The following is a 26,079-nucleotide window of genomic DNA, read 5'->3' as shown; positions in this document are numbered from 1 at the left end:
TATTCATTCCTTCTTTATTTCTTTTATCATTCTTTCTTTTTGCCTGCTTTCCTTTTCTCTTTGTTATTTCTTTCTCTTTTGCCTTCTTTCTCTTTCTTTCTTTCTTTCTTTCTTTCTTTCTTTCTTTCTTTCTTTCTTTCTTTCTTTCTTTCTTTCTTTCCTTCCTTTGTCTTTTTGCCTCCATTCTTCCTTTTATCCCTTTCTTCTTTGCCTTTTCCCTTTTTCCTTATTTTCTTTTTTGCTCTAGTTCCTTATCTTTCTTTCTTTTTTTCTCATTCCTTCTTTCTTTCTTTCTTTCTTTCTGCTTTTCCTTTCCTTCTTTTTTCTTTTTGCCTTCTTTCCTTCTTCTCTTTCTTCCTTTTTGCCTTCATTCCTCCCCTTTTAGCCTCGCTCCCTCCCTTCCTTCAATGTTGCCCTTCCTCCTTCCTTTTTTGACTGCCTTCCTTCCTTTTTTATCTGTCTTCCTACCCTTTTCATTTCTTTCTTCCTTCCTTTCCTCCCTTCTTGCTTGCTTCCTTTCTCAAAGGTAAGGCTAGCAGCCCATGCCAGAACAATGACTTTTTATGTCTATGTTAGCCAAGACCTTTTGATTTTAGTAAAAGGATATTTAACATAGTTACTTATAGGGATTTTCAGACTGACGTCATCCATTAGTCTGTGATTGTTTCACACAAATTTTTCTTCCTTCCACTCCAGCATGCATCAAGGCAAAATGTTATCCCACTTCATCCATTGACTGACTTTACTAGGAGCTGCAGCATGCTGGCTTTTCACAAGGAGCATATCCATACACAAGTTAGTTCCCTTCAGTGCCGTGTGTACCATGGCAATGTGTACATTTTTTTAGACTGGAAAAACACTTTTGCCTTTAGCCACTTTTTTTTTAATTTAATGAGGCCTCATACAGCTTCCCGAACAGTAAAAACCATGACAAAACAAAAAAGAAGTGCCAAAAAGGTTGGCAGTCAATGCTTTGCCAATGCTGGTTATGTATGTGTTTCAATGGCGTTATTTAAAAATAATATATTTTTAAGTGTGTGAACAATATTACATAAAATGTGAAATACATTCTTCAGAATGTAAAAGTTAAAGGCACTTAACACCTTAAGTAATTTTTGTTTAGCTGTATAAAAGGACAGGTTCAGTGACCCCAGCATAAAGGCTTGCATTAAAAAATATTGGTTTTTCAGTGAGGAAGGAACTTCTTGTTGAAAACATAAGCTGAAGCCTGCTCTTCAAAACAGAATAACAACCTACTATAATGGTTGGTATATACTGTGCAGTTTAAAAAACAATAGTTTGATTTAAAGGTTTTCCTAACATATAGTTTTTTAACAGTCCAAGAACTGCCAATCGCAGCTTGAGCCTGTTATTTTCTCACGCATTGCAAAGGCTGGAGGGATGTCCGATAATTCACAAATTTTAGTGATTTTTCTTTTTATAAGACCCAATGTTTAATTTGAGCTGGTGTTTGCCGGTGGGGGCCTACAGCACTAATTTCGGTTGAACTGCACTTGCATTGTCTCATCAAATGTTTCCCAATAGCAAGAGAGAAAAACAAACAAAGGTGAAAGAAGGAGGAAGAGAAAGATGATTAACCTGTAGGGTTGCGATAAAGGGGCAGGGAGTGTCTGGTACTGAAATAAAGAGACAGGGGGTGGATTGAAGACTACACAAATATTTAATAACAATGGCCACCTGGCTTCTATGGAAAGCTTTGGGCACCGGCAGCACTCATTATTTTAAAAATAAAGTACTGTATACATTGCCAGATTCTGAGGTGCAAAGCTGTCAAAGATTTTCAAAAATAGACATCCCCATGTGCAATAGTGGGAAGCATTCCTGCTAATTTGCCAGTGAGGTGCTACTGCTCGATAGCCATGCACTGTATTTTTTCCTGCCGGCTGGAGATTCCGCCCTCAAGGTTAAGGCCCCCAGTGGGCAGAGAGTTCACAGTGCACAGTTGACATTTTTACCCATCACCACAAATCAATATGGACAGCTTTTACAGTACAAGCCGGGGATGCACATTATACATTGACAATGAATCATACAAGTGTGTAAATCAATGTACAGGATGAGTTAAATCAGACAATAAGGGTTACAAGATGTAGGTGTCACATATCATCAATACTGGTAGGTATTATATGTTAAGAATGCATGGCTGGGAGAACTACAAAATCAGAATTTAAAACATAACACAGTACTTGGTGTGGTCTGTGCTAATAATGCTTTATTACTACTTGAAGAAACTTTTTTAGCAGGTTTATAATATCATTAGATTGAGAAAAAACAGTAAGGGTCGAACACCATATATTTGACCTGTCACCCTTAGGGGGGTCTTCCCTCAACCTTTAGCCTTCCTCCGCTATTTTTGCCAATCTAATTTTTGCTGTCCTTAGGACTCTGCACACTTGCCAAGGCTAATCAGAGCTAAAGTGCATGTTCTCCCTCTTTAAAACATGGTAACCTTGGTGTATCCCCAGTTTGGCATATTTAATATACTTATATGTCCTAAGTAAAGAGGTACTACATGTACCCATGGCCTGTAAATTAAATGATAATAGTAGGCCTGCAGCGCTGGTTGTGCCACCCACTTAAGCAGCCCTTGCCATTGCAGCCTGTGTGTGCAGTTTAAACTGCAATTTCGACCTGGCAAGATAAATAATATATATAAATAAATTAAATAAATATTAGGGTAACTACAAATGCCCCAAAAGGGTGCAGCCCCCCACCAGCGGGTAGATACCTGTGTTGGCGAGTGTAGCACTCGGGGAAGAGGTGGTACCAGTTAATTTTGTGGAACAGACAGAGGTGACCCTAGTTTCCCATGGGGATTCTACACTAATGTTCATAAATCTTGCCTCTCTGGAATCTGTTGCCATATTTTAACAGATGACTGTCTGCTCATCACCTTGTGGGTGATACTCAAGTCTAGGAAGGCAGATCCCACTGCCTATCACAACAAAATATACATAGATGCATTGGATTTTTTAAGTGATTTTGTTACCCACATGTTAGGGCTTTTATGATGTAAAAGTTCTCACTTATTACCCATTTCTTATGTTCAAACATCCTGTGGCAATAGAGCATGGTCCATAATGTCTGCATTATTATATGTGCGGAATATCCTGTTATGACTGTATCATCCATAGGGAATGTTTTTTGCCATGCTCACAATGCCTAATACCGTGTGTAACTTGAATATGTTTTTCATAATGGTTAAAGTGTGTTAAAAGTATCAGTACAATGTTGCTATGCTAGTTAGGTTTGTACATTTTATAGTTTGGATATTTACAATTATAGTGTCTGGCATTTTTAATGCAATGCATGAACTGTGCTGTGCCTTGTTCTTGCTGCCAAGTTTAGAATGCATAGCTTGCAGCAATCTGTGGCTTGCCCACTGCTATTAGTCAGGCACCAAACTTCGCTCACATTTGTGCTGTTAATTCATTCAGACAGGGAACTTAAGCCACATGCTTAAGTACTGACCACCTTTCATTTGTGAAATATTGTAATGCTCTCAAACGTATTCATGATAGACCTGTTAAACGTGTGAGGTTTTAACATCCGAAGTCACTTATTCTGATGTCACTTCCTTTGAGGTCATGGGCCTTAATGCCACTTCCTGTGATGTCATTTGCGATGCCACAAGCCGTGATGTCACTTGCATACTGGTTACTTAGCTGGTCCCCCCCCCCCCTCCCCCACTTCTGTTTTTTAGGACATGTGTCGCGACAGCCCTTAATGGTATCAGGGAAAACCTGGAAGCATATTTATAGTAGCTTGAAGTTCCACTCATTTTAGCTCGGGAAAACATAATTGAGGAAATCAGAGAGTGGTGTTGCCAAACTTGAAATCAGGCAAAGACGGGACACTTTGGTGCCGATCACGATCCGGTAAAAAATATCCCCGTGCGACTCGTATCCGGTCTTTTCACCGTACGAATCGTACAAGTGCCGTACGAACTGGCAATCACGATTCGCATGGTAAAAAGTCCATACGAACCGCATTGGGAATCATTCCCCACACGTCCTCGGGTCGGAAAATGTGTCCGATACGTCCTCGGACGATTTACCGTACAAACGTGAAAGGTGAAGTCCGACCGAGGAATCACGATCCATCCCGTGCGTCCGAGGTTACAACCGGATGGAAAAATCATTGTCCGCACCGAACTCCCATAGCAACCATGGAGACGTGCCCGCATACGCGCCCCCAGCCCCCGTAGGTACGCACCGACCCCCCCCCAGCCCCCGTAGGTACGCGCCGAACCCCCCCCAGCCCCCGTAGGTACGGGCCGAACCCCCCTGTATGTACACCCGTGTACGTGTCGAACCCCCCCGTGTACGTTCGAGTCGAACCCCCCCATGTACGTTCGAGTCGAACCCCCCCCGTGTACGTTCGAGTCGAACCCCCCGTGTACGTTCGAGTCGAACCCCCCCGTGTACGTTCGAGTCGAACCCCCCCGTGTACGTTCGAGTCGAACCCCCCCGTGTACGTTCGAGTCGAACCCCCCCGTGTACGTTCGAGTCGTACCCCCCCCCGTGTATGTACGGTGCGTACCCCCCCATGTACGTTCGAGTCGTACCCCCACCCGTGTATGTACGGTGCGTACCCCCCGTGTACGTTCGAGTCGAACCCCCCGTGTACGTTCGAGTCGAACCCCCCCGTGTACGTTCGAGTCGTACCCCCACCCGTGTATGTACGGTGCGTACCCCCGTGTACGTTCGAGTCGAACCCCCCGTGTACGTTCGAGTCGAACCCCCCCGTGTACGTTCGAGTCGTACCCCCACCCGTGTATGTACGGTGTGTACCCCCCGTGTACGTTCGAGTCGAACCCCCCATGTACGTTCGAGTCGTACCCCCACCCGTGTATGTACGGTGCGTACCCCCAGCGCTACGCGCTGGCGGTACGCACCGTACATACACGGGTGGGGGTACGACTCGAACGTACACGGGGGGGTTCGACTCGAACGTACACGGGGGGGTTCGACTCGAACGTACACGGGGGGGTTCGACTCGAACGTACACGGGGGTACGCACCGTACATACACGGGTGGGGGTATGACTCGAACGTACACGGGGGGGGTTCGACACGTACACGGGTGTACATACAGGGGGGTTCGGCGCGTACCTACGGGGGCTGGGGGGGGTTTGGCACGTACCTACGGGGGCTGGGGGGGGGTCGGCACGTACCTACGGAGGCGGGGGGGGCGGCGCGTACCTACGGGGGCGGGGGGGGTACGGTGCGTACCGGGCCACCTACTCTGGTCGATTCGCGCCGTACTTCGCTTTTGCGGCACTTTTTGGGTGCCGTGAAAATATTGCCGTCCGGACTGCTGTCGGTTCGAATCGTAATTCCTGAGTCGTGAAACGCTGCCTGAAAGCGTCCCGACGTCACGTCGCAGCATTCCCGGATCACATTCGTATGTATATTTTCGTCGGTCGGTGTTTTTTACGATTCGTACGGAAATGGTGTTTCCGTGTGAATCGTAATTCCATGTTTGTAAAGTTTTACGACCGGGTACGAGTCGGACGGGGAAAACGCTCCGACCGACGGTTCGTACCCGGTTTTTACCGGATCGTAATCGGCACCTGTGCCTATCTCTATGAAGGGCAAATTATCCTTAAATTGCCTTACTTTATGGGCTAAGTTTAAACGGTCAGAGTGAGGGCTTCAGGATATGTTTTCAATAAAACCAATATTTATATTTGTAAAAAAGACAGAAAATGGTACTATAATGTTTAAATTTGGAAAAAGGTGCAGGCTGAGGTCTTCGGGACCATGTGCTTAAAGATTCACGAAAGGTAGATGATGCATTGAGTTTAACACTGCCTCCTTCTTTAAAACATATATAGACTTCAATCATTAAAAGTTAAATTAATTCCACACAAGACAATAAAGAAACAGTCACAGGAAAGATTTTTAAATCATGCACTCAATTGCTTTAGGAAAAGCAGTATGTTGATAATAGGCAATAGACATATGTAGAAGTTACAATCAAAATGTTTAAAAGAATTCTACATGTGAATTAAGTAATTTTCTGCAGTTTTCAACTCATTGATTCCAGTTTTTTTGCAGAAATAAATGACAATGGTAAAGTGGAATGTATTGCCAGATTTGTCAAAGTGTTGCATTGCCCTTGCATAATGCAAGGGCAATGCACACTAAAGTCAGATTTACCAAGTCACGCAAGGCCACCTTGTGTTACCCTGCGGTGCTTCGTAAATACTAAGCCTTCCCAGGTGAGGCTTAACGAGGAGAAATGTATTTCACTGCGTTATTTTCTCTTTCAAAGTGTGCTGCATTCTAGAAAGAGGAAAAAGCCTCTGAGGATTAATTTTGTGCAGAAAGGTGTTCCATCCTGCACCAAAACAATTCTGCCTGCAATGCAGGCACACTTGCACCATGACACAAGGGTGTCTGCATTGGTGCTGGGTACTCAGTGTGCCAGTGCAAGAGAAAGACAGGAATGCGTCTCATAATGTTTTAAATATAAATAAATATGGTGCATTCCTGTCCTCTCCCTTACACGTAGCGCAGCAAGGTGTCTTGCAGTGTTGCATTGTGTGAAATATTGACAAATCTGCCCCTCAGTGTGTAGCTGTACAAACATATATACTGAGAAATGATACAGTTTGTAAACCATAGGCATGTGTCTGTTGCACCTAATCCCAACTGGGCTAGCCAAAGAATCATCAAACAAGCTAATACATGAACTGCAAACACAGTAGGAACATCTCAAAGGAACTTAGTATAGCTTCTCCATCTTAAACAGCTGGCTGGCTGCTTGACAGTAGACCAATTTGAGGGCCCTGAGATCCAATATTTATAGTCCATTTCCAGACACCAAATGTGTCAGACGTTTGTCATGGGGGTCTGCTTTCTTTTGAGGTGTCCACTCCTCTGTCCTGCCCTTTCTCTACAAAGCATTCTGTCACAGGAGGAGTGACTCAAAATGTGATAACCTCACAACACAGGCCACGGGAGTGACAAGAGGATCACACCTAGATGGCAGCCACAGTGATCGGTGCATCAAAATGTTAACTAAGGGCCTCAGCCCTACTCTTTATGATTCTCTTATCAACCCCCATCTCCTTTATGAGATGTTCCCAGACCCCTTTACAGTGACCCCTCCCTGAATCAAAGAGCCCCCCTTGAAGTATACTGGCCCTTCTCTTCCTCTGGTGCGTGGCAAATCCAGCTCACAGGGAAGCGGCATTCCATAAATTTGTCTGTGGAAGATTCCTCTACCTCTTCCTCTACCTCCACATGCTCCTCCAGTCAGCCCTGGGCCTCCCAAAATATTGAACAAAGAGTCCTACATGGATTGCACCATTCACAGATACACACACACATAGGTCATACATGCAGCCACATGTACTGCACAGCACTACATGCTAACTTGATGTAGGCCAAGGGTGAGTTAAGCACACAACAGTGGAACTTTACGAGTAGCCTGTAGGCCTCACTCCAGTAACACAGGCAAAAAAGGCCTGCTCACTTTTACTGATCACTACATTGTATGCTGCCACCACAGGCACATTCTACTTAATTCCTGGCAAAAGCAGTAGCCTTTCACCATTACAAGAGTAGCGCTTGGGTGCCCCGCCTGGTTCAACAAGACCACAATTCGTGAGTCAAGCCAACCAATGTGAAGTAATAGGTGGGCTTTAAGCTTTGTTTAGATGTTGTTTTAAAGAACAGTAGATCTCACAGCAACAGCTGACCAAGGGAAGACCTAAATAAAATATTGATAATTCTTTCAAGTTGACTGGATTTAGTACTCTAGTAAAAATCCATATGGTCCAAGTTAAATTGTTCATGTAAACCACTTAACATGTCTGTTAAAGTACTGGCAATAATGGAGGTTTTGAACATTATGGTTTTATTCGGTTCAGTTATTCTCTTTCTGGAATTCTTCAGGAGTACTGTATATTATGAGTGTTGCCAAAGTTTTACCCTTCCAAAAACCCATATGAATGAAATTATTTTTCTTACATTTTTTTCTTTGAGGAATTATTTGATACTAGCTGCAATGTCTGGAATAATATTAAAGTAATTCAGATTTCTTTGATAGTACGGCCATTAAGGCCTCACAAACTAACTTGATAACTTTGTTTTTCTTAAATCCAACATAGGTGGGCACCAAGTTGCACCTCGTCATTTTGGAATTTTGCTGTTTTTACACACATTCTATGAATCTTATATGTTCATTTCTAGCTCATCAAAAATTCATTCAATTTCGAAGAGCAGCAGGTTATGTGAGAGGAAAAAACCCTAAGGTGTCAGATACCTGGTGCCATAGCATGTACATGGGCTCTGAGGTGGAGCAAACATTTATTTATTAAATTCTCCAGTTTAGTGAATTAGCTTCAGCGTGGAAAAAGGGAGCACTGGCTTCCTCTCTCTCCTTCTAACCTGTGATGTCAGCAGCTCACACACTAAGGGGCATATTTGCAAGGGGATATATCTACCAGAACTTCACATTTAGAGACGTTAAGGTGCTGATATACCCTTCTCCATATTTACAAAGCGGCGTTAAGCCACTTTTTGTGGCTTAACGCCACCTTGTAAACAAGGCCTCTTTACAAGCATCATTTAGTGTGAAAGGGGCGTGCAGTGGGTGTTGCTGTGGGCGTTGCACCTCAACACCCAATGCTTTTGACACTGCCTCAGATTTACAAGGAGATGTAGATCTGAGACAGCAGCAAAAAAAACATACAACAGCAGGTGTTAGAATGGCGAACCGAGGAGAAATACTTTCATTTCTCCTCGTTTTTGCTTTTTCCATGTGTGCTGCAGAATGCTGCACACTCCTAAAGCGCAAAATGCCATTAATGATTGTTTATGCGCAGGTAGGTGTCCCTACCTGAACATAAACAATTGTTATATTCCACACAGGTACCTCAATATAGGCTCAGGAAACATTGTAAACTTTCACCTATACTCTCCCCTACATTACAAACAATGTTTCTTGGGGACTCACCTTTTACCTAGATACAACACTGCACACATACCACAGGATTTTCCCTGGTAAAAGCCTCATACATTATGAATGAGGATTCTTGGAAACTCAGCAGGACTACCATCTCCTGCATAATAACTATGTATAAAGTTCATTCCCAACATCATCCTAAGTCCGACAATTGGCACAGCAAGGTAGAACCCCGGGGAGACCTTTGGGTATATAAACATCACATCTTGCTGAGACGGGAGAGGAGAGCTAGGACTTCCATGTTAACACACTGACGTAAGACGCTGAAGCCCCTGCATGGAGATACTCCAGCTCGCAGTGGTCTAACATCCCGTACGGAGTGTCCAAGTAGTGACCAAGACGGGGTCCCACAGTCTCCCACTTCAGGTAATGGGTTTGACTTTATCCTAGAGGGATTCTTGGCTTAACACCTGCACAAATTCATTGTACACTTAGGAACATCTAGTCAGGACTGCATTGTAGGAGAACACATTTTATTGTCATGTATTTTATATACCTGCCTGTATTCATGATTTTAGCACTATGGTAGAAATCGACCATCCTTTTACTCTCCTAGTGCTTCTAGTCATTTATATCTGTTACTGACTAGTGGTTGTTTCAGCACATCTATTTTACACTAGAATGATAACTCTTCAATAAACGATTATTGAAAAACATCCATATCGTTTATTCTGTGTATCTCTGTGAAACTAAGTAGGCACAAGTGACTGAGCGAAAAGTACTGCACTGTTTACACGGTCCTGAGAGATCAGGGTTGTCATGTTCGATAGTTGCCAAGAACTATTCTCTCCTTGGTAAGAGGATGTTCTAGTGGCACTGTGAGCTAGCTGGTATACAGGCTGACATACCCTTTAGGGATGCTTAGAATCAGTCTGACACCTATCCTACAGTATATGTTTTCTAAACACGCAGATCCTGTATAGGTTTTATAGGAACTACTCAACACAATCATGAAATAGTGACGATTTGCTACTTCTGCAGCACACATAGAAGTAACAAATCACCATTGGTGATTGTTTATGGGCAGGAAGGGGCACCTTCCTGCACATAAACAATCATTCCCTTGCACTATGGTGCAAGGGTGCCTGCATTGGTGCAAGGCAGCTACATTTAGCGCCAGCGCCAGGGAAAATACAGGAGTGCGTCGTATTCTTGTGAATAGGGCGCATTCCTGCGTTTTGGAGCACGCTACTTCCAAATTTGGTGCAGCTCCGTGCTCTGACATTTTTTCGTAAATATGCCCCTAAATGTGAGAATCCTTGAGTTGAGCTTATGTGTGTGCTTTAGACAGTACAATGTTTTACTAAGCACTGGGAGAGTGAGTATGTCTACCTTTAGCTTCAGAGAAGAGCTATTCGTTTCAGTACACCTGTTTCCTTTGAATTGTTTTGGCAAGGATTACAAAAACCAAAGATGACCACCCTTGCATGTGCATCCGTGAGGATACATAGGCCGGCATATCTGAATTTATTTGCTATGCTTTGTTGAAAGCATTCAGATATGGCTGCCCGTGTGTGCACTCATAATGGCATTTTGGAATGGTTTTGGTAATAAACTTTTATAAAAAACCTTCCTAAGATGGTAGAGTGTGCATGCAGGTACACTCGTGCATGCAATGGGAGTCATTGTGGCATGCTTTTTGTTGTACGTTCCAAAAAGTCTTTTAAAATGGCAACATCTATGTGTGGGCACATGTACGCATGTGCACACACAGGCGGCCATCTTCCAGATGTTTTGTGTTGTACTTTACAATGAAACATTCAGTTATTGCTGCCTGCACATGCAATGTATGTGCATCTAGGAGCATGCAAGACTGGCCATTTTCAAATTTTCTTAACAAAAAATTGAATTATTAAGTATGCACACAATACGCACATACCAGGATAAGCCAGCAGACCAGTAGCAGTCTACCAGAAGTTTCCATGACCTTGCAAGGAAATTAGGAAAAAACAATAAACACTTAAATTTGGTGCTATAATAACAATAATACTTTGCAGTGCTGGTGGTTGCTGGTGTGGGGTTACTGGCACTCATTTTTGGGGACCAGCACTTATAATTTTGTATCAGACATTAACCAAGAGAAAAAGAGAGAAAAGCAATTGAAATGGAAGAAAGGAGGAAGAGAAAGGCAGAAGAAAAAATATAAAGGGAGAAAGTAGGAACCTGCAAGAGTGAGCTAAAGCGGCACAGAGTGCATGGTAGTAGATTAAAGAGGCACAAGATGGAATAAAGATTATGCAGCCTTGACTTTGGGTGCGTTAACATTTAACTACACCTGCCGCAGGATCCTCAGCAGAGCTTTGGGCGCCAGCACTCGTTCTTTCACAAATTAAGTACAGATCCTCTGTCTATTAAAATAACATGCATGACAGCAAGAGAGCTACTGAAAACCCCAGCCGAAGAAAAATGTTAGGCACTGCTGGCTGGTATATTCTCCTCTCACAGGGTAAACAGACATAATATCGAATTAAAAATATCGACAGGACAGAATATCGAGTTTTTAATATAGAATGGACAGAATATTGAATTCCCAAAATATAGTGGTAAAGAATATCGAAAATCAGGTAAGAAATATCGATTTAAATAATATTGAAGTAAGTAATATCGACAGTCATAATATAGTTGTTAAAAATAGCGAATTTTTTTATAGTGTTTTAAGTGTTAGTATGTTTTAAAAGTATGTATTAATTTTGGAATGTATGTTTGAATATTTTTAAAGTAATGAATTTTATGTTATTTAATTTTTGTGTAGTTTAATTCCGTAGCGGGTTGTGGGTTTATAGGGGATTAGGGTGGGAAGTAATTTAATTATAGTACATAAAATAATAATTTTTAGGAATTATTAATTATTTTTAATGTAATTTGGCGTTTTACTTCTGTAGCGGGTTGTGGGTTTATAGGGGAATAGGGTGGGAAGTAATGTAATTATTATGAGGTAATTAATAATTGGTATTGAAAATTAATTGGTAGTTGATTAATTATTAATTGCTAAATAATTGGTATTAATTGGTAATTCATTTGTATTAATTGTTTAATTGATAATTATGTTAATTGTATAAAATTATTATTTGTAGCGGGTTGTGGGTTTATAGGGGAATATGGTGGGAAGTAATTTGTTTGTAAATATTTAATTATAGAAATAATTTTTGTATATTGATAATTAAAATATTATTAACTATTAATTGGTATTAATTGTATTTTATAATTTTTTGTATTGAAAATGTATTGGTTGTTAATTAATTATTAATAGGTAATTAATTAAAAAAAAATATTTGTATTTATAAATAATTAATTATTAAATATTGTGTAATTGGTAATTACATTTACCACTTTTTTTTTGGTATTAATAATTAATTTATTTTTAATAAAATATTATTTTCCCTACTATTTCACTCACTGGAGTGGGAATAGTCATTTTTACACCTACGCTATCCAACGCTTTCCCTACTATTGCACTCACTGGAGTGGGAATAATAATTTTTACCCCTACGCTATCCAACACTTTCCCTAATGTTGCACTCATTGGAGTGGGAATAGTAATTTTTACCCCTACGCTATCCAACGCTTTCCCTACTATTGCACTCACTGGAGTGGGAATAGTAATTTTTACCCCTAAACTATCCGACGCTTTCCCTACTATTGCACTCACTGGAGTGGGAATAATAATTTTTACCCCTACGCTATCCAACGCTTTCCCTACTGTTGCACTCATTGGAGTGGGAATAGTAATTTTTACCCCTATGCTATCCAATGCTTTCCCTACAGTTGCACTCACTGGAGTGGGAATAGTACATTTTACCCTCCCGCTATCCAACGCTTTCCCTACTGTTGCACTCTCTGGAGTGGGAATAGTAATTTTTACCCCTACGCTATCCAACGCGTTCCCTACTGTTGCACTCTTTGGAATGGGAATAGTAATTTTTACCCCTACGCTAGACAACGCTTTCCCTACTGTTTCACTCACTGGAGTGGGAATAGTAAATTTTACCCTCCCGCTATCCAACGCTTTCCTTACTGTTGCACTCTCGGGAGTGGGAATAGTAATTTTTACCCCTACGCTATCCAATGCTTTCCCTATTATTGCACTCTCTGGAGTGGGAATTGTAATTTTTACCCTCCCGCTATCCAACGCTTTCCCTACTGTTGCACTCTCTGGAGTGGGAATAGTAATTTTTACCCTCCCGCAATCCAACGCTTTCCCTACTATTGCACTTACTGGAGTGGTAATTGTAAATTATACCCGCCCGCAATCCTACACAAAAAATATTGAATATTTTTAGTTAATATGACGTTGATATATGTATACTTTTTTTTTAATGTATTACTTTTTTTTAATTACATTAATTATTTATTAATGTAAAAGTTATTTAAGTTTTTTTAAGTATGTTTCAGTCAATTATATGTATTATTTCATTAATTTTAAATTACTTTTAAGACATTTAAAAAATTCGATATTTTGAATAGCTATATTTTTTACAACAATATTTTGGATTCGATATTTTTGTACTTACCTGTTTGGAGATAGGCATTCGATATTTTGGCATTCTATATTTTTACTTCTATATTTTGGTAGTTCGATATTCTCCTTCTCGATATTATGTCAGTGATCCCTCTCACAGATAATGAAAATATAAGTGATTATGCTGTATGGTTGTCTTCCACGTAAAATTTTAAACTTACCTTCTCATCATCTACCCCATCATTGTCATCATCTTTGTCACATGCGTCTCCCATGCCATCTTTATCAAAATCTTCTTGTCCAGAATTTGGCAGATGGGGGCAGTTATCCTATTATAAAAGAAAAACAAATAACTGTGACTATATTTTGGTAATTAGATGAAAATCTAAATACATTTAAACAAATTTAACCAAGAGAGCTTGAGTTCTAAAGTATTCTTTTGCTAAAATGTCTTTTCCAAATCATCTTTTACGCTCACGTAGTTTTTCTGTGTAGTCTATTGTTTTGACCAGCATATATGTTTATATATTTCGAACTCCCTTAACATCTTATTATTTAATTGTGTTTGTTTATTACATCTATTTCCATTTCTCTCTCTTTCTTCACACAAACACTCACACAGTCACATAAATGTATCCACATAGTACAGCTGCCAAGAGGAAGATATCTCAATGAGCAGCATCTAGGTCATATGTATGCACCATTGTCTCCGGTCATTGTGAGTGGTGAGCGTGTCCATCCTTGACAAAGAGTGTGCCTGTATTTTCCCATCTTCAGCCTTCATATTCCTGGAATGAGGACAGATTTCACTAGCTGGAGAAGTCTCTCAAACTTGTTGAATCATCTTCCCAGCCCTTAATGTTCCAGAGATAGCAATAGTTGAAGTGATATTTTTTAACCTAAGCTAGAAAGATCATGGTTTGTCCTGGTTTGAACAATTACTCATATTGGTGTTTCCTTCCTGTAGGTTCTAGGCAATGCAAAAACATTATTGCAAATAGTGGATTTGGGCTCTAGACCCCAAAAGGCATCCTACAACCACATTAGTGAGTGTTAGCTCATAAATCCTCCTGGTCTTGCTTAGACCAGGACTGTGAGTTTGGTACCTAACTGGTGGTTAGCATCAGGGCTGAGTCTCTAACCAGACTCTTGCCACTAGGATATTCCTACCAAGAACTTTTCTAAGTGTTTTTTGACAGGCTGGTTATTGCTTTATATATTTTTGGGGAGGCACTGGTACCAGCCTTATAAATATGTTTGGAAACATATCTTTGCCCCAGAAGGTGATAGGACCTTCTGTGTTTACATATAATCTTCTTAGCGGAACTTTTTTTTAAACTGTTCAATAAAAAAATGGCTCAGTCTAAACTAAGAACAATGTTTATGCCCAGTTTCGCCAGACGAGTCCAGTGTAGTTTATGTAAGATCCAGAATTTTGTCTGAGCCAGTACCGGGGTTATTTTACTGTGTGTGGGGGAGGACCATAGTATTTGGCTTTCCTTTTCGTTTATAGAGTTACCTTGCTGTGACTCCCAACATGTTTGTGTTTTAGTGTTGAGTCTTGATGTATTTGGGAGCAGTAGTCTATAGATGTGTGACACATGGTGTCCCGTTTTGTTGAGGCTAGACATGTACTGGAAGATTGAAGGCGTGGCATTGGACATTCTTGCTCTAGACAGTGCAGCTTTAATCTTTAGAAAGTTGTATAATTCAATGTCGGGTAGGGTGTGTTTGTTTTTTAGCGAGCTGAAAGTGGCTTGTCTTCCTTCATCCTCGAGTTGGATGGGAAGGGATATTCCTGCTTCCACCCATGTCTTCATATAGTGTCTTGCCGTTGTATTTTACTTTGTTATTTGACCTTAATGATGAACATCTCGAGTCTGTTATTCTATTTTCAAATTTTTGGTCCACTTTCATTAGGGTGTTCCTGGTGTTTGTAAGTACGGTGTTCATTAGAGTGTTGTGTCTGTTGGTTGTTAGGAGTGCTATTGGCTCTAGGTTGTTTAGCATGGCTCGCTCTATTTTCAGCCACGCTGGTGTGTATTCTTGGTCTGGTAGAATCCAGTAGCTACCTTGTTTTGCTAGGGAGGCTGTTTGAAAAGTCTTGAAGTCTGCCAAGTTTAAACCCCCTAGAATTATTGCCAATCTTAATTTTTTAAGGCTCATCCTTGGTTTTTTGTCCCGCCAGATAAAGTTATTTAGTATCTTGTCAATTTTGCGGTGGAAGTCAACACTGAGGGTTAGGGGTAGCATGTTAGTGAGATAGTTGATCATAGGTGTGAACATCATTTTAATTGTTTCAATCCCTCCCCCACCATGTGATGAATTTCGGAGACCACCCCTCGAGCAGGTTCTTAATCTTGGTTAAGAGCATTTTCTCATTGTATTCTAGCGTGTTTTTAAGATCCTTGTCGAAGTAAACGCAGAGGTATTTGATGAACCCGGTTTGCCAGGTGGTTGTTGTCTAGAATCACACTGTGAGTCTGTGTGCATTTGGGAACCACTGTGAGAGAACCATTTGGTAACATTGTGTATTTGCTGACAGATAACTATTTTAAAACCTGTCATGTTGTCAAGTTTTAGTAGCATTAGAAGCCAGTCATTGCTTATGCGTTGATTAAATGAGTCAGGCATTGACACTAAAGTGCAGTCGTGAAATATGTAGATTGAGTGCAGTTCCCTTACCACTTCCACTGTAGTGAATGAGTTTTGGTAAGCTGCTAGGGATAGTGTTGTTTGTCTAGAATCACACTGTGAGTCTGTGTGCATTTGGGAACCAATGTGAGAGAAGTGTTTGGAAAATCTTGTATTTGCTGACAGATAACGGTTTTAAAACATGTCATGTTGTCAAGTTTTAGTAGCATTAGAAGACAGTTATGGCTTATGATTTCATTAAATGAGTCAGGCATTGACAGTAAATTGCAGTCGTGAAATGTGTAGATTGTGTGCAGTTCTTTTACCACTTGCACTGTAGTGAATGAGTTTTGGTAAACTCCTAGGGTTAGTGGTGCTTGTCTAGAATCACACTCAGTTAGTGTGTATTTGGGATCACTGTGAGAGAAGCATTTGGTAACATCATGTATTTGCTGACAGATAACTGTTTTAAAACCTGTTATGTTGTGAAGTTTTAGTAGCATTAGAATCCAGTCTTTGCTTATGCGTTGATTAAATGAGTCATGCTTTGACACTGATGTGCTGTACTTAAATATGTAGATTGTGTTCAGTACCATTAACTCTTCCAGACTAGTGAATGATTTTTGGTAAACTCCTAGGTATAGTGGTTGTTGTCTAGAATAACACTGTGAGTCTGTGTGCATTTGGGAAGCACTGTGAGAGAAGCATTTGGTAACATTGTGTATTTTTTAGCAGATAACTCTTTTAAAACCTGTCATGTTGTCAAGTTTTAGTAGCATTAGAAGGTAGTCTTTGCTTATGCATTGATAAAATGAGTCAGGGTTTGACACTAAGGTGCAGAACCATGTACTATTATGTTCACTGTGGCAGAACTGAAAATTTAAAAGTTTTACCTAAGCACTGTCCTAGAAGTAGTCTGATTATTTAGTCAGTTTCTAAGTACCAAATAGATTGCTTCAAATGTCTATGCAGTATGCATGTAGTGTTCTAACATACTATATACTTGTCTTTTACACCTTCAATTCCCTAGTCAGTATCCATACACTTCCAGGAAACACCCTGTCACTTCCTTTGCAGTCCTCTAGAGACCCATTCAACAGCATGTACTAATCCATTCACTGTGCCAAAACCCAAACACTTATAAATTCACAAAGACACTCTCTTTCCAGTAGTCTAATGATTCAGTCACTACCTAAGTATTCATGCACTGAGCCAGGTCTTAGCACATGGACTTCTTCAAACCCCTATCCACTATGCATGCAGTCCTCTAACCACCTACATGCATGTCTTTCACACCTTCAATTCCCCAGTCAGTATCCATTCACTTCCAGCAAACACCCTGTCACTCCCGTTGCACTCCTCTAGTGACCCATTCAGCATCATGTACTAATCCATTCACTGCGCCAAACCCAACCACTTATAAATTCACCCAGGCACACTCCTTGCAGTACTCTAATCATTCAGTCAGTACCCAAGTACTGATCCAGTGACCCAGGCCTTAGTATATGGACTGCTTCAAACCCCTATCCACTATGCATGCAGTCATCTAACCACCTACACAATTGTCTTTCACACCTTCAATTCCCTAGTCAGTATCCACACACTTCCAGGAAACACCCTGTCACTCCCTTTGCAGTCAAGTCAACAACAGTCAACAATAGCTTTATTCGGTTAATAATTTGCAGTCCTCTAGTGACCCATTCAGCACCATGTACTAATCCATTCACTGTGCTAAAACCCAAACACTCATAAATTCACCAAGATACTATCTTTGCAGTACTCTAATCATTCACTCAGTGCCTAAGTATTCATGCACTGAGCCAGGCCTTAGCACATGGACTGCTCAAACCCCTATGCACTATGCATGCAGTCTTCTAACCACCTAGACACTTGTCTTTCACACTTTCAATTTCCTAGTCAGTATCCATACAGTCCAGCACTTGTCCCTGCCTTTGCACTCCTCTAGTGACCCATTCAGCACCAAGTTCTAATCCATTCCCTGTGCGAAAAGCCTAGCACTTATACATTCACCTAGGCACGCTCCTTGCTGTACTCTTCTCATTCAGTCAGTACCCAAGTAGTCATGCAGTGAGCCAGGCCTTAGCACATGGACTGCTTCAAATGCCTATTTACTATGCATGTAGGCCTCTAACCACCTACACAGTTGTCTTTCACACCTTCAATTCCCCAGTCAGTATTCATACACTTCTAGCAAACACCCTGTCACTCACCCAGTGTGTCTCCTTATAGTACTGTAATCATTTAGTCAGTTAGCATGTAGAGTTTTAGTGAGGTAGGCTTTAGGGCATGAACTGCTTCAAAGTAGTATGCACTATGCATGTAGTGTTTTAACCATCGTCACACTTGTGGTTCAGGGACATAGTTTCTTAGTCAGTATTTATATAAAATGTGTTTGTACAGTAATGGAAAAGTATAATTTTGAAAGTTATTAATATACATTTATTTGTAATTCTTTTTTACAGATACAGAATAGGAGTGTTTCTCATCTGTTTGCACTCTTCTCGTGCAAGATTGTTCGGATGAAGGGTCCTTAAGTGTTTCATAATACTTGCCGTGCCACATGAGTATTTTTTGTTAGGATCCCCTCGTAACAGAACTCTTTTGAAAATCTTGTGCATGATCAAGGTGGCATTGGTCTTTGTTTGCCCCTTGGGAAAAGTAAAACATTTCCTCACCACTGAAGAAAAACGTTGTGGGCGTGTTGCCTTCTGCAAAAAAAAAATCCTCAGATTCGGTAAATATTTTAAAGCGGCAACATTTACAGTTTTTGTAATTTAAACTTATAAAATTTTGTTAGCTGTATGCATTTTATATATCTGTGATTTGTTTCTTGTGGTATTTTGTTGAGAATACCATGTTGTTTTTTTTTTAACAATCTTTCTGATTTTCCAGGTCTGTCGTCGACATCCATGGTCTCCACAGGAGTGTTCCGCCTTGTTGTTTTGTATTATTGTTGTTACATTTTGTTTATTAGTTTATCGTTCTTATATATGTTAATAAAAAAATAAAGTTTAAAATAGTTTATCGTTTACATATTTATGATTATAAAAAATAAAGTTTGAAAAAAAAATTAATAACGTTTTTGGTTCTTCTCTTAACTGCTGTGTGACTCTTTCTTGTTCTTATTACTGTTATTTGATGGAGTTCACCATGGTGTTAAATTTTGGGGCACTTATCGCTGGAATACTGGTGATATCTGCAGTTTGCACCAACTTATAAATAGTGTTTTAGATTTATCTCAACTTTACTTCTGTTAAAGTGCTGATAATGAAATGGAGATTAGCCGTTCTCGTGCAAAAAGACACGAGGTGCACCTTTCCAATTTATTCTAAATACTAAAATCCTGTATTGAATTGCACTGAGGTATTGGCTGCACTTACAGTGTGCACACAAAATCTATTAAGAAATCTCATTGTATTTATATTGATTGGGAATAGTGCGTCAGGTGCTGGATCTTGACGAGATACACTGCTCAGTTCGTATATTGTTCTGCACACGGAAAAAATCACATCACAACTTTCACACCAATAGCAATGCGAAACAAATTCCGGCGATAAGACACGTTAGCACCAGGGATTTTACACCTGCTTTATGCTGGTGTTAAGCAGGACAACTACCTGCACCATGAAAGGGAACACAGCCAAGAGCCACACCAGAACACCCACAGGTGCCATAGAGTCAATGAGCATGATACAGGGATACCCATGAGGGACAGAAGATTCATCTCAACAACTCCAGGACCGCCAATGCCCCCCAAACCCACATCTTAGTAAGTGTGTCCCTGTGGTCATTGTCTTAGCATGATAGGCACGAGCCCTGCAACATCACAGTGTGCTGTCACCTCAGCGTTGGCAGTGTGCCTGGACGTGTAGCTACACACGCATCCTCCTGCATGCACAACTGGCATGTGCTGGTCTGGGGTTCACAGGTCAGTGCAGGGGTGTGCCTATCCGGCAAGGGAAACGGGGTGTCTCGGACATATCCGTGTACAGGAAGTGCGGTAAGTGTGTCTCTGTGTTCTGGTGTGGCCTGCTACAAGAGCCGCAGCAGTCGATGTTATAAAGTGGCATGCACCACCTCCAAACGGCACTGTGATGGTGTAGTTCGAATGTAGCAGGACATGCGCAAATAGGCATTACAATGGTGTGCCGTACGAGTGCACGAGAAGCAGCCGTTTGGCAACATAACACACAGTGAACTCGACCATGTGCCACATGCTGGGCATCTCATCCATGATGACCACGGTCGCACACATCCCACAACACCAACGACTGGCCTTTGTACACATCCTGTATGAATGCAGCGTGGTTTTCACTTCTATGCTCGTTTAGTGGTGTGATGTTGGTGGGTTGTGTGACTTGTGCTCCTTGTTGGTGTGTTTCATTTTGGCCATTGTTAGTCTCTATGTGTGTTGTACTTAATTGTGCATGTGTGCCATTCTGTCCATCTCCCCCTCCCCCCACTCCCTGCTTCTTCCTCTTCCTAGTGCTGTTGTGTCTATAATTTTGTTGCTGCACACATAAATACATGTAAAGAATAAATTAGAATAGTTCCTTGATTCTTTTAGGTTTCTCTATTGGTTTCTTTTTCATTTTCCATATGAACCGTTTTTTTAATATTCAACAACACATAGAAGTCAGAAGTGCAACGTATTCTATCAACACACTTTCTAGAACATTCACGATATTTTTTTGCAACATTTTCTTGAACATTTAACGACACGTGCAGGTTAAAAGTTCACGATTGTTTTAAGTTCCAACAGTGCCTTCCAAATGCAAGTAGCAGGTGTGGTTGAGCTGAGCAAATTTTATCCTATGATATGTACTCCACGTTGAAACGGCTTTTTCTTAACCAATCACAAAGATGCTTTTCCACAAAACTAATGTGCACTCTACTTTTAAAAAAGAATGCTTTTCATGATATCTTTAGAGATAAGTTATAGATAGGAATTAGCATTTAAAAAACCTTTGAAATTCACTGAAAAAACCATAGGTTTCATGCACGTTATAGTTAGGAATTGGCATTTAAAAAACCTTTGAAATTTACTGAAAAAACCATAGGTTTCTGGCACGTTATAGTTAGGAATTAGCATTTAAAAAACCTTAGAAATTCACTGAAAAAACCATAGGTTTCAGGGGCGTTATAGTTAGCTGGACATTTCCCTCGTACAAAACCCTAGAAATTCCCCTGTTATAGTTAGTTCAGCTAACTATAACTCGCGCCCCCGCAATGCACTACTGATGACGTCACATATTACATCACTCATGACATGGTCAGTGACATCACTGATGACATCACTGATGACATCATCCATTGAGTATGTGTTTCTGAACAGTTTTAATATGTTTAATATATACAGGGAAAGGCCTGTTGAAAAATAAGTGGGTGTACAAGTGTGTGAATGGATGATTTTCTAGGTATTTAACTGACTCTATAAGTGAGTCATTAAATGTATCTTACTGCAGTCTAGTGACTAAACTGTGTGAATGTCTGTATGTGTCTGTGTGTTGGTGTATAAGTGGCTGTATGGTTTTGTGAATAGTTATATGAGTGTCTATATGGGTTATTGATTGGTTGTCTGAGTATCTGTATGGGTGCCTGAGTGTTTGTGTGGGTAGGGTGTGTGTGACTCTGTGACTAGATGTGTGAGTGGGTGATTCAGTGGGTGCATGGTTTTAAGAGTGCATCTGTGATGGACTGTATGGTTGGGTGAGTGTATGTATGGGTGTGTTAGTGATTGAATGTATATCTCAGTTGTACATGTGTCAGTAACTACATATGTGAAACACAGTATATAGGTGTGTAAGAGTATATAACTATCTATATGTGAGAGTGTGTGATTTTGGGAGTAGCTGTATGCGCCATAGTGCAAGGATATCTGTGTCATGTGCTGTTTGTTTTTCTGCAGGAAGACACAGAATTTGTAAGTATTTTTAGGAGTAAGTGAACTTGAGTGTGTTTAACTGTATAGGTGAGTAAATTGGACTGTGATTAATTATTAGGGGTGGGCGGAATTTGCGAAATACACTTTCGCAAATTATCGCGAAAATGTTAAAAATCTCCGCAAACACGCGGAAATATCGCGAAGATGCGGAAGTTTTTTTCCCGCCCGTTCGTGGTATGTTCTGCGTGGTCGCGGCTCGCCAACTTACCCATGCGGTTGCTCGCGGGCGCGGCCATCTTGTTTTCACTTGTCTCGCGGTGCATGATCGCGAGAAGAAAGACGTGATCGCGCGACGAATGATGTTACTGCGGGCGCGAACTGTCGCGAGACAGCGCAAATGGCTACCAACAATCCAACATCTCGTGGAGAACGCGACCGGATCGGGAAAACTTGTCGGCGAACGCGGGGATTCAGGTAAGGCGATCGCGCGCATGCAAGAATGTATTATTTTACAGTGCGAGCAAGCAAAAACTTTCCGGTAAAATGCGGATTGTGGAAATTTTGATATTATCGCTCTCTCCGCGAAACGCAAAAATGTCAATTTAGCGCAATTTCCGCGAGCGGAACGGATTTTTAGCCCAGGCCTATTAATTATTTGCATGACTGACTAGATGTGTCAGTACCTCAATGGATGATTGGCGGTGTGTGAGTGTCTATATAGGTGTATAAATGCACAGAGTGACTGTAAGTATGAGTGACTGTACAGGCGAGTGAGTGGACATGTATGTAGACCTAAAAGTCAATGAGTGGGAGTGTAGTTATTGGTATTGAAGTATCTATGGTTGTCAAAATTGCCGTTTGAAATTTTGACGCGGTGTATCAAAGGTTATATTAGGGTGTGAGAAGATGCACTAATTTATCACATGGATGACGTCATCAGTGATGTCATCAGTGATGTCATTTGAGATGTCCTCAGTGATGTCACCGACCATGTCATGAGTGATGTAATATGTGACGTCATCAGCAGTGCATTGCGGGGGCGCGAGTTATAGTTAGCTGATCTAACTATAACAGGGGAATTTCTAGGGTTTTGTACAAGGGAAATGTCCAGCTAATTATAACGCCCCTGAAACCTATGGTTTTTTCAGTGAATATATATATATATATAAAATGCTGCACGACCTTAAGTTTTCACATTGCTATTATACCCAAGTTGCCCAACTAAAATGGCCAAATGCACATTGGCCATACATTAGGGACATTTAAGCTGAAAAGAGAGGCAACAAATAAACATGGGCATGCAGAATTTGATCCAAAGTAAAACTAGTAGATCCTTTTAAAGTATGTTTATCTTTATTTGGGTTCTTCATGCAAAATACAAGTGCAGCCAACACGTTTCACCTATACAAAGGCTTCCTCAGGGCAATTTGCTCCATCAGCTACTGTCAACTAACTGTACATGCAACGCCGCAAAGCAACATAAAACCTCTGGGACACACATGCAACAAAGTACACCCGTAATCCGTCTATCTCAATAGGAAATATGTCATAAAGTAATTAAATATAAGAGTCCACAACCTCAAGGTAAGCTCTTCCAGCAGTGTACAGCACAGAGCTCATGAGTCTCACTTCACTCAAAGTAGATGTCATCAATGATGTCACCAGTGATGTCACTGACCGTGTCAAGAGTGATGCAATCTGTGAGGGCATAAGCAGTGCATTGCGGAGGCGTAAGTTAAAGTTAACTCAGGTAACAATAACTGTTGAATTTCACTGGTTTTGTACGAGTGAAATCTGAGCATAACTATAACATACCTATAACCTTTGGTTTTTTCAGTGAATTTCTAAGTTTTTTAAAATTCTATGTCCTAACTATAAGGGCCCTGAAACCTTTATTCTTTTAGTAAATTTTGAAGGTTTTTCTAAATGTTATTTGCTAACTGTAACTCGTGACCTTTGAGAGTGTGTGAGTGGCTGTATAGGTCAATTAGTGGGGGGGTGTGTGGCTGTATTGCTCTGTAAGCGGGTATGTGAGTAGTCATATGGGTCTGTAAGAGGGTGTTTAAGAGGTTTTACGGGTATGTGAGTGGTATATGGATTGATCAGTTGACATTAGTGGCTGTATGGATCTGTAAGTGGATGTGAGAGTGGCAGAATGGGTGTGCGAGTGGGTGTGTAAGTGTCTCGGTGAGAGTGCAGGTAGCTGTGAAAGTGACTGCATCAGAACGGAACCACACCTTCCCCTTCATCCTACAAGTGAACACAGTTTTCAGCAAAATGTCTACCTAAATTGAGTACTTTCTTCTGGTTAATTACTAAGAACGTCCTAATTGGTTAAATGTACAGTGCGTATTCTGCATTACATTTGCGTACTGGACCACAAGCAAATGTGTCCAGTGACCGTGTGTGCCCTTTGGCAATGTAATTGTTTCTTGCGCACCATTATCCATAAATCTATGATAATATGAATTCTCCTATAGGGAGGACAACAAAACAACAAAGAGGTAAATTGCCACCAAACAAGGATACCTTCTCATATCTATATGAAGTAAGTTCTTCTTAGTTTGGGCAAGATTTCCTCATATACCACAGCATCAAGAACGTGCATCAGCAACACCCTGTTGGTTTTCACCTGCTGTCTTCTGAGGCCACCCATCTCCTCTCTCATTGATCTCCTTTATGCCTCCCCGTGTGAGTGCTTCTTTCATGTCACTTGCAGACTTGCACTTTTTAAGGACAGAGGGTATTATGGAGGTGACATGAGGAAAGTCACAAGATCTTATAAGGTTATGGGATTTGGGGTGTACCTGATCGGCACCATTTCTTAATCCACCTTTCCCAGAACAGCCTCCCAGTGAAGGGAATGAAGCTCAATAAATTGAGGTGACCCTGTGATAAACCGGCAGATGTGGCATCTCTTAATGGCATCCCTGGTCAACCTTACATTGGTACCGGCTGTCTGTCCTCCACTGAGCATCCCAGATCAGAAGGGCACCTAGAAGTAACTGTGGTAAAAACAAATATCAGAGAAATTGGAACATCTGCCGCTAAAGCTTACATTTTCCATTATTGGCTCTTAAATTCGTGGCCCCCTCTTCCGATTGGCAGTGGATAGCAGATGCGCTTTTAGCACTGGGTTAATGGCCTAGCCCTCTTGGGCGCCTTTCTGCTTTTGCGACTACTGGGGCGTTTCCTGGTGGGAAATGGTGTCCTCAAACACAGGTGAGGTCAAAAAGGTCTAGTGACCCCAAGCCCACGTAGTGTATTGTCTTGCACGGGTGGATAGCAGAGGCACTTTTATTATTGGGGTGATGCCCCCTCCTTGTGCTCTGTTCTGCAGTCATGCTTCTAGGCACGTATTTTGGTGGGAACTGGTGTCCCCAGGCAGGGTCGAAAGGGGCTAGGGACTCTAAGTCCAGGTAGTGAATTGTTCTACACAGCGGGATAGCAGAGGCACTTTTAACACTGGGGTGATGGCCCTGTCCCCTTGGACTCTGTTCTGCACTTGCACCTCCTGGTCCTTATCCTGGTGGGAAATGGGGTCCCCAGGCACAGGTGAGGTCAAAAGAGGCCAGTGACCCCAAGTCCATGTAGTGAATTGTCCCACACAGCGAGATAGCGGAGGTGCTTTTAGCTCTGGGGTGATGGCCTACCCTATTGGGCTCCATTTTGGAAGCAGCTGCAAATTTATTTAGGAGGAATGTCAGGCTGTTAATGGAGACTTCTTTTAAAAATCGTACACATAATAAGTAGTCAGGTTATCATCTGGAGCCCATGTTTGTTTTTTTGTTGTTGCAAGAGTCACGTATCCACTGTGATTTTGGGAAAAAAGAATTAAAAATGCTTTTTTGCCCTGGCGATGTCCCTCTTGGACCCCACCACCAGAGCTAAGGGGTCAGGCTATTCCTATCCTGTCCCTTTTTCTTTTTTTTAAATGTTTTTTCTGGGACTCAGCTTAATCCGAGTCCCAAGATGGATATGTGAAATGCTGGCAGACAATCAGCTCTCAGCATGAGATCGGGAAGGTTCACGGAGCCTTCGCGTATCTAGATATACAAATTTATTTTTTCTTTAATATCTCC

General features: G+C 41.2%; 1 protein-coding gene across 2 annotated transcripts in view; it reads right to left on the bottom strand.

Moving 5' to 3' along the window:
• Positions 1 to 26,079, bottom strand: part of THBS2 (thrombospondin 2) — a 556,651-nt gene that overhangs the window by 278,178 nt on the left and 252,394 nt on the right. For both annotated transcript variants that reach the window (XM_085612109.1, XM_085612110.1), the window contains exon 14: positions 13,680 to 13,787. In XM_085612109.1, the coding sequence (XP_085468235.1) occupies positions 13,680 to 13,787 (108 nt within the window). The remainder of the gene's footprint in view (positions 1 to 13,679; positions 13,788 to 26,079) is intronic.

The sequence above is a fragment of the Triturus cristatus genome, chromosome 6, assembly GCF_964204655.1.
Source record: "Triturus cristatus chromosome 6, aTriCri1.1, whole genome shotgun sequence".
In the NCBI taxonomy this organism is placed as follows: Eukaryota; Metazoa; Chordata; class Amphibia; order Caudata; family Salamandridae; genus Triturus; species Triturus cristatus.
Note: the sequence above shows the minus strand (reverse complement) of the source record. Positions and strands in the feature narration are given on the sequence as shown.